The 10,240-nt window shown below is 45.1% G+C and overlaps 1 protein-coding gene across 2 annotated transcripts in view; it reads left to right on the forward strand.

Moving 5' to 3' along the window:
- Positions 1-7,723, forward strand: part of sertad2b (SERTA domain containing 2b) — a 42,095-nt gene extending 34,372 nt beyond the window's left edge. For both annotated transcript variants that reach the window (XM_079279843.1, XM_079279842.1), the window contains exon 2: positions 3,083-7,723. In XM_079279843.1, coding sequence (XP_079135969.1) covers positions 3,087-4,313 — 1,227 coding nt within the window. In that variant the 5' untranslated portion in view covers positions 3,083-3,086 and the 3' untranslated portion in view covers positions 4,314-7,723. The remainder of the gene's footprint in view (positions 1-3,082) is intronic.
- Positions 7,724-10,240: the final 2,517 nt, after the last annotated feature.

Raw genomic sequence — 10,240 nt, forward strand, 5'->3', positions numbered from 1 at the left:
GGATAAAATAATATTGGACTTCTGTTAAAGTCAGTCTTTTGGTTGGCGTTGTCAGCCTCTGATATAATTTGTTTACACACTTCTTTTGATGTCGCACTGAGTTATTCAAATTTTTATTTGATTTCACGGAACTACATAGACACAGTATCATTTAATATCACTATACTTGTCATATTTTACTTCCTGTCCAATACAAACGCAATGACTGTTGACGAAAAGATCTTTTGTGAGCTTCAGTCTCAAAATCTCTGACCTTCAAAACTGTAGGTTGGGAGATCTCTAGTCATAGCTGGTTGCTCCTTTGCCTAAACCTTGAGCTATATTTACCTCACGCGAAACCATTCGGAGAAAAACAAGCTAGTTTTGAGACAGTTGTTCGCAAGACAGCTGACGGCGGCGCAGTGAAGTCACGGTGACCTTGGGGGCGGGGGCATTTTGGAGAGCGGTACTCCTCTGCTGCGCTTTATCTACTCCGCTCGTTCATCTGCTCTTCTTCTTCTTCTTCTTCTTCTTCTGGCTTGTTCATATCTAGACATGGCTCATGGGGTGTAGGATGGTGCTGGGCCTGTGAACTTTGACAGGAGGGACGGGGGGGGGGGATTGGGGGGGGGGGTAAAGAGTGGAGGGAGGATGAGAAGATAGATGGGGGGGGAAAGAGATAAAAGAGTGACTGAAGAAGAGAAGAGGTGGAGCAGAAGACAAGAAAAAGGAGGATAATGAAGTGGAATGTAAGGGGTGGGGCACCTCTGGTATGTCAGCCCTATACCGTGTGTGTGTGCGCGTGTGTGTGTCTAAACACCCCGCCATGAGTCAGTGAGTCAGACATGCGCAGCTGTTCAGCCCTCAGTCACACACCCGCAAACAGCTTAAACTAACTATGTTGCTCTCTCTCTCTCTCTCTCTCTCTCTCTCTCTCTCTCTCTCTCTCTCTCTCTCTCTCTCTCCGACACTCCGATTCGCCATTTCACGAGCAGCTGCAACGAATGCAGGAAACTCGAGTAGTGAGTCACAGAGACTGAGCCACTAGTTCTTGTTGGCACCAAGCGGCAACCTCCGGTGCTAACAAATGAAGCTCACGCTGAAATGCCAAACAAGTGCAGTACCTCAAACGACCACTGGAGGCTGGCTCCAAAAGCAAGTCAGTCCCCGTAGACCCCCATGTTACATGTTTACAGCGTGGTACAAAACACCGTTTTGGTCTCTAAAGCTTTTTTCCCTGTTTATGACAACTGTACGGCTGGTGAATTTCTATAACACTCAACCGTTGCAATTATGTTAAGGTTGTTGAGAGCCGTTGAAAGGCAGTAGAAATGCTCCCATCTTGTACATTTTGGGGGATAGCTTTGCTATCTTGCCTAGAGTGAGACGAGAAGGCCGACACCACTCTCATATCTGTGTGTGAGCTATGGACCTAAGGCTAGGAGATGGTTAGCTTACTAACTTGCTTACCCATTAACATCAGTAAAATGTGAATATGTGGGTGCAGCCAGCAAACCAACAGATGTGCATCATTTATGACCAAGTTGCAAAGTCTGAACTAATGAAGAGCTCATGATCATTCCCCTCACACCTTTTCCAGACCAGTCTTTTAAGACTCCTCTACTTCCTCTTCCTTCTCGTCTTCCTCCTCTTCCTTCCTGCCCCCCCCCCCACGGCACACCTCCTCCTCCTCTCCCCCATCTCATTCTTTGTCATCTCTCTGGGTGAATTCCCAGCTGACTCTGTTTGTCATGGCAACCAACCGGTCGTGGTGACTGGGCCTGCAGCACACACTTCCTGTGCGTGCGTGTGTGCGCGTATGTGTGTGTGTGTGTGTGTGTGTGTGTGTGCAGACAGCAACTGGCTGCATGAGCCTGTCAGCCTGGATTAGAGTCAAACACACTGCAGCGATTCCTGTTTTCGTTCTTTTCCTTTCTTTTCTTTTTCCCGTCCGTCTCTGCTGCCTTCCCTGCTTTCTCTGTTGCACCAATAATGCCCATCAGATGGTTTGATTAGACGGAGATCTGTTCATGTGTACAGTATGTTCAGGGAATGCCCCGTTCCTTCACAGCCGCCCAGATCTGATGAACTGGCGTTGCTGCCAGGAATTTAAATGAATTCAATGATTCCGACAAAAGAGAGAGAGAGAGAGAGAGAAGGAAAGAGAGATAAACAGACAGACAAAGAGGTGAAACAAAAATGTGACTTGTATCATGTAAATTACTGATGTAATAATGTTGAAGACCACCCTGCAGCCTGGAGAGGTTGACAGCTGTCTTGAAGCGGGTCGAACACGCATGCCGTCTGAAAGTGGTACAAATAACTCTCAATGTGCTCTTCTAATGGGGGGGGGGGGGGGGGCTTAAAATCTGGCCTATGATCCTGCTGTACAGCGGGAGGAATGCTGCTATTACATAACTCGCATGTGTGTGCTGGGCTGCAGTGTGCAGTGGCGAGGCTCCCTTTGCAGCTGCTCTTGGTTTCAATGAATGTTTTTTTACTACTGTTGCATTTAAGCATCTTTTTGAATAAGCTGCTGGGCTTCAGTCTGCAAACTTCACTGGTGAAATGTGCTATGGTGATGGTAATGTAATGCTGCTAGTGGTGCTGTTGGATTTGAATCAACATACCAAAAAATAAAAAGGTGTCGTTCTTTTTGCAATATCAGAATAGTTTGTAAAATGTCCCCAATTTAGAAATACGAGTCGTGCTCTGAATTGTTTATAGAAAGTCATGGAATTAATGCGGCCTGGATTTCAATTTTCACAAACTTCTCACCATTTCTCGTATTTTTGGATATAGCCGGTGGGGGGTACATTCATAAATCAATGTAAAAGGTGATGTGACTGAAAGCGCCAAGCCAAGTCCTTCATTTTGGGTGATCCATAATGATGAGTGGATTCATTAATTGGTCGACCGCGACAAATTAAATGTCCCATAACAGCTCTGGGAAATTGTAAGGGGCAATTTTTTACTTACATCTAACATTTTATAAAAACAAAATGATAATCATCCAAGAAGCTCAACATCACGTGTTTCTTGCCTTGTTATGTTATTGACAATTGACAAATGAACTCCCCCCCTCTGGTCTTGTGTTTTCCAGATATATGTTCGGTAAAGGTGCGAAGCGGAAGCTGGACGAGGATGAAGAGGGGCTGGAAGGCAAAACGCTGGAGGTGCCGGTGGCGGGAGGGGGACTAGGCCTCGTGCCGGAGGGCCTGTCCAAGGTGTCGTACACCCTGCAGCGGCAGACCATCTTCAACATCTCCCTGATGAAGCTGTACAGCCAGCGGCCGCTCGGTGAGCCCAGCCTGGAGCGCCGCGTCCTCATCAACAACATGCTGCGGCGCATCCAGGATGAACTCAAGCAGGAGGGCTCCCTGCGACCGCTGCTGCTGCCGCCCTCGCCGCCGCCCGACGACCCTATGGACGAGGGTTTCCGTGAGGCTCCGCCCTCTTTTGGCGTTCTGTCCGCGGCGGCGTCCCAGCCGTCGGCGCTGCTGATGCCGGCTATCATCCCGCCGCCTTCGCCCCACCCAATGCTGCCTCCCAACGGCCTGGCATCCCAGGCATGCCCCGCCCCTCTGGAATCCTGCCTGACCCCGGCCTCTTTACTGGAGGAGGATGGTGGAGATTCGGCCTTTTGTACTCCATCCCCGCCCACTCCCCCTCTGTCGCCTCCCCCGGCGCAGCCTCCTCCGTTACCTTCGGCACTTCTGAGCCCGGCATCCCCCAGGGTCCCCGCGCCCGCCTCGTCCAACGACGGTCTCCCCTCCGCTCTGAGTGACATGGAGTTGGGTCCTCCCACAGCCATAACAAGGACAGCAGCAGCTAATACTACGACCGTGACTACCTCCCCATCTCCCACTCCACTCACCCAGCCCCCCCACCTGGCATCCCTCTCCCCATCACCAGCGGGCCCACTCCGAGACTGCAAGACAGCGGGTGCTAAACCAGAGGCAGCTGGCGCCGAGCTTCGGCCGATGGACACTCTGCCCACTCTGCCCCCTGGTGGCCTAGTAGACATTTCCTCCTCTCCTTCCTCTCCCTCCTCCCCCTCTGGGTTTCTCTCAGACTTGGCGCTGGACGACGTCCTGTTCGCCGACATCGACACGTCCATGTATGACTTTGACCCCTGTACGACAGCGGGGGCCGTGGGCGCGACGGCAGGCGGCGGCCTCACCAAGCTGCCGCCCGTGGTCACAGCGGACGACCTCCTCAAATCGCTAGCGTCGCCGTACAGCGGCCCCGCCCCCCAGGTCTCTGCCAATCAGCCTTTCAAAATAGATCTGACAGAACTGGACCACATCATGGAAGTGTTGGTGGGTTCATGACTGCCGGAAACCAGAAACGCACAGACAGTTTAATATGAGACAGACTGGGATGAACACTTGGGGCTGTTTCCTGGTTGTTTTTTTAATGTTTTTTTATTTTTAAACTCTCTTCAAAGGTCGGCAATTGTAAACATCGATGGTGATGTCAATTAGTACTACTATGACAACTACACAACACTGTGCATGCACTGTGCTCACCTTTCCAAATATGGAAATGAAGTAACTGGGAAACAAAGACACACACACACACAGGTTTGTATTTCTATACTTGTGAGGGCCTCCATTGACTCCAATTCATTCCCTAGTCCTAATTTTAAACCAAGTTTTAATCTTTAACCTGAACCTAAGCCTTAACCCTGGGAAGTAACTGTAAATAGAAAACTTTGAGGACCGGCAGATTTTCCTCATTCTGGGGGATTTCTGCAATCATTCTATTCTTGTGAGGACATCTACTCCTCACAGGTATAGTTATACAAGTGAACTTACATGACACACACACACACACACACACACACACACACACACACACACACACTGAATTCATGGCTTTTTAGCAGACGAGTGCCTTTCAAAATGACCACTTCTTCAATTCCTGTTTTTACGGTATTTGTCTTTTTTCTTTTCTAGTTCTTCTCACTTTTAATTTTTTATGTATTGTATCGTGTTCAAACTATTATTCAGTAAGGTCATTTCTCATGATCAAAAAATATTATTATTTTTACAGAGGCTATGTTTATGTGTGTAAAGCGAGCATCAAAAAAGTATTTAACGATGACTGCGTTGACTGCTGCATTACGTGTTAGCTCGGCTGTATAACGCTTTGGGAACAGCTCTAAGACCACATGGCCCGGGTGTTCGTCACACGTGTACACATCACGTCTATGAATTCATTTCAGGACTTTTTTCCCCTTCCTTGTTGTCAGGCACATGTAACTGTGCTGGATGCTGTTTTACATGAGCCCAAACTACGTGCTAGTTATCATGCTTCAGTCACAGCACAAATTCAAATGAGCTACACTCACAGGAGGGCTTGACGTGTTTACATTGGAAGCGGCGAGTCGCGCCACCACCACCAACTCTTCGCCTCCCAGTCGATTGCAGATGATCTGAAAAGTCCAAAACTCAGCAGAGACTTTGAGGCTCCAAACATGTGAAATGCGGCTCTATAGGCCCCAAGACGAACAACCACTGCATAGAATTTCTCCGAATCACACAAAGAAAACTGAATTGTTTTGGTTTGGCTTCGACAGAATTAGCAACATGAGTGGCAGACAAATTACAGCGTGGCATACAGTATTACGCACACACACACAGTATGTTTACTCTCGTTGGCAATAGGACCTCAGGGTTGGGCTCACTTCTGTGCGTTGTGCAGCACAGTTTTGATGCCGACCCCCGAGCTCAGCACGTACGGCAGAGGAAGGGCTAGATCTGGCTCCAGAACAGTTGTTGGAATGTGGATTTTGTACAATTGTTAGAAAACACAAACCACAATGTCAACCTGATACTGCAACCATGCAGAGGTGGCACCAGTGTGCAGATCCATGCCGTGTTTTCTAGAGGCGGTGCAGCAAAAGGCCTTTTCAGTCAGACAACGCAATGACTTTTAACTAAAAGCTTCAAACTTTAAAGGAATAATCCACTGCTGGGGTACTTTAACGCTTCACCAATCATTAATGTTCAATCTCATTCAGCACTTTGTCTGTGGTGACGTGTCGGAAATCACCTCGAGGCTACTTTTGCTAAAATTGGATTCTGCACTCACGCAAAATGTTGACTTTTCAAAAGCACTCTGTTTGCTGTTTAAAGCTGCATTCATCGCTCGTCTGTTTTGCGTTTGCCACTTGTGGACAACCAGCCCCGTCTCCTAACAATCTATTTCCAATACACCAAAACAAGTAGTTTGGTTGTGTTTCAATTTAGACGGTGTACAGAGCATTTCAAAGTGTTTACAACTCCGACCACGTTCCGGGAGAAAATACATTTCCCTGGAAAGCAAGTTGAGAGTGCAGTTAGGTTGTATGGGAACGTGTTGTAGGAGACCGAGTTGTGGCATCAGAACAAGCTCGAAACATAACATACGACACATTATGACCCTAGAAAGGGTTTTTTGGCAAACGTGTTGGCGACACCTCGCGCGTTAAGCTAATCACTTCATAGTAATAATGTCAAAGATGTCGAGTGCATACGCCGCAGATGGACAGTGGTGCAGAAATGCAACAGAGTGATATTTTCCTTCAAAGGTAGTTTTTAAATGACACAGTTAACCCTAAACACGTCTGTGTCTGTTCATATATCTTTTTCTAGCGGAGGTCCCAGCTGGTGGGACAGAAAGTGTCCCGTCTGACTCATCGTACTGTGTTAGCCGACAGCAGTGAGGTCGGGTTGGTGTCAAAACTTGTCACTCATCATTCGTTTCCCAGCATGCATTTGACCTCAGCCAGCAGCCGAGTGTGAGCTGAGCAGATAACAGCACCAACTAATACAGTTTGCAGACGACTGCATCTCGTTTATTGTTTGAATTTTGGAGTGCTTGTTGTTTTGTTTTGTTTTTTGTCAATGAAGTTATTTATTCATATGTTTTTTTCTTCTCTGTGTAAATATATTTATTTTTGATGTGAAGTGAGCATTTGGATTGTAAATGTGTGTACAGACTGTGTGGTAGGAATGTATCAGATAGGAATGTATCTGATTATGGAATTATGGGTGAAAGCCATTTTTATATATATAGAGAGATTTATAGATATATATATATCTATATATATCTTTATATATGAATATATACATAGTTAGTTATATCATCTTTTTTATGTTTGTTGCTTTGTCCTTTTCGTGGGGTGGCGGCCATGACTTTTTACACCTTTTTTTGTACTATTTTTGTTCACAGTTTTTTTCCAGTTGTGAAGGCGAACAGTTCATGCAGCAATACTCCGATGTCAACAACTCCAAAGCCTGTCACAGACGCTTCAATGCCAAAAGTAATGTACATAGTATGAACAACATTCAAGCTCTCGAGGCTTCTTTTTTTTGTTTTTGTCGATCAGTGTTTGTTACCGAGCCTCGTTTCGGCGCTGTACGCAGCATGCGGCGGTTCGAGTCGCCGAGCGAGGCCGACTTCCTCTGCGAAGGCTGTATTTTACACAGACCTCAGAGCTGTGCCTTTTTCTATGCAATACACACAGAGAGAGAAACTATCAGCTGATCACTGTATTGGGATCCAAACGTGGACTGTAGATAATAAACACATATGTATGTGTGTGTATAGTTATGTCTATATACACACACATATATATATATATAGTATACGAGATAAATGGACAGCTGTCTATGAATTTGAAACAGTCTTACTTTTGTAGTTTTATATATATATATATAAATATATATATATATATATATACAATAAACTGTAACAAGAGCAGGTGCCTGTTTCATCTCCTTTCTGATATTGTGTACGGTCTTGTTCTTTCATATGCATGCACAGAAACACATTGAGCTTCATATTTACACAACTGACGTTTGAATCTCGACTCAAGGTCCTCTTGCAAGCATTTTTTCCGGAGCTTTCAACCGCTTCTCATGACTGAAGAAGCTTTCACCGTGTGACCGAAAAGTCCCGTCCGTACTTTGGTCGTGCTGAACCTTCCTCTTTATGCCACAAAGTGTCAAATGTTTACCGACGCTTCTTGTGTTTCATACTTTTTTTGAAGGGCGGATAAAAGCTTTTGTTCAACTTTAAACAGTGAAGGATAATGGAGTCATGTGTAACGTGGCTGAAAGCTTCGGAGACACCAAGCAGGTGAACAAAGTTAAGAATTGTATCGCGATGATGTCAAAATATGTATGTACTTAACATAACAACAAAATATAACCTTCCACTTTTTTTACCATGCAGTGTGATGCAACCCTATCAAATTTAGGAATTGTGTGTGTTTTTTTTCTAAAGTTGTAAAATCTATTCATTCACTCAAACCCAGGTAGACTAAGGCATGTTTTCATATGTTCATCCCCTCTGACAGTAGAGTGTTGCATGGATGTATTGTTGTAGTAAGCATCACACCGGCCTCTGTGGGATTTTTCTTTGGATTTATGATTCTTCGCACATGAACACCGCTTTTATGATTTTTAAAGCGTGAACACGATAGAACGTTAGGCCACAAACAAACTACACCACGGTCACATGACTTCACGTCACCACCACTAAACTTAAAGGCGTGGTTTCTTTTTTTCGCGTTTGTAGATTAATTTAGCCTTTTTTTAAGACTCACGTAAAAGCTTCAAAATTCAGAGGGATATTTACTGATCTATTTTATTAATATTATAGATTTATTTATTATTTTCAGAGGACAACACGTTAAAATCTCCTATGTGTTAACCATTGACCTCATTTCTGGAATCTAACCAAAAACATTGACTTTGATACGAGGGAACTGGTAGTGCAAAAGTGCTGACTCATCTCCTAGTTTTCGGGCTCATTCCTGCAGCACTCTGTCAGTTCTAAAATATTTGATCAGTCATGTTTGGCAAGGTGTTGTGCTAATCTAGTCTTTTAGGTTCTTCAGATGTTTCTTCACACATGACCAGGTGTTTCATCTGCAGGGTTCCCTGGACTTCCTGAATACGCCTTCTTTTGGTCTTGTATTATCCTATTGGCCAAGGGGTTGCAATGACTCGGTACTGACTGTTATCACCAACTCTACCTCTGAAAACAAATGACAGACACAACCATAGCCCTGTGGTGCTCCAGATAATGCAACAGTACAATAACTAAATCAAAACTCGTAGTCCAAACAAAGACATTTCATCCTCATTTGATTTCTCCAATTCCGTTTATCCAGTCAACTGTAAGTAAGGTCTCCGCACACGGGCCTCACGCCTGTACTCTCACCACCAAACACACCTGCATTAGATGTCTGGCCTTAATTTGCTCTTTGATTCCCCTGCAGCTCAAAACATTTTGAAAATTCTAAGAGCAAAGTGCTTTTGCACGGGAAAGACGTGCAATCGGATTTCACACAAAGCTTTACGGTTGTTTCTTGAAGAAAAGTCAGTCTTTTGAAAGTGTGTTTTGTTGTTTAAGGCGGACAGAGGGACGTAACAGTCGTATTATTAATGTCAGTATTTTGCAGTGCTGCGTCCTCTCCATCATCACAGACGATGGGATCGCATTTGATTTTCAATCAAGTGTTGGTACCAGCTTGATGCACTGACTGCTTCTTCTTTGTGTCTCTGGGTAACAGCTCAGTAGTGTCCATCATGAAGCTCGGCCTGTGTCTCTCTGTTTTCACGGTGCCGACATTGGCCACCGTTGAACAGCCGTGACTCCTGATCTGCAGGCCGGTGGTTTATTTCCAGCGTTCAGGCCGCACAGCTGTGAGGGGACAGTCCGTCTCTATTGGTCGAGGAAGGCGAAAGTTTATTTTAACTTAGCAACAGCGCGAGCTAAGGTCACCGAGGACAACACAGCGGACTGCCAGCAACAGGCTGAGAGACAGAGGGCTGTTTTATCCCCCACACTGCTTCTCATGTTATTGTGTCAGTGGCAGGTGGATGATTAAAACACGGCAGTGTTGTTTTTATGAAATGCTGACTTTACACCAAAAACTTCAATGTTCCCACTTATTATTTGTATTCATGTTTCACTACATTTGATAGAAAGTGGGTGAACGACATGGAGTCCCAAAAATCAACAAAAGGCCGTTAAAGATGATCAGACAAAGTATGTATCACAAACAATAAGTAATGTCAGGTCAACAATGAAAATTGAGGCATTTGAGGAAATAATAATTTCCCCCTAAAGAGTACGCCACTGATTTGCACTGTTTTATCCCTTCAAATGTTATATTATATAGTTTTGAGAAAACCCACCCAATAGATATATTATTCACATGTAAGCTCAATTACTAAACGCTGGGTTTATACATGTGTTT

This window comes from Melanostigma gelatinosum (assembly GCF_949748355.1).
Source record: "Melanostigma gelatinosum genome assembly, chromosome: 12".
Classification (NCBI taxonomy): domain Eukaryota; kingdom Metazoa; phylum Chordata; class Actinopteri; order Perciformes; family Zoarcidae; genus Melanostigma; species Melanostigma gelatinosum.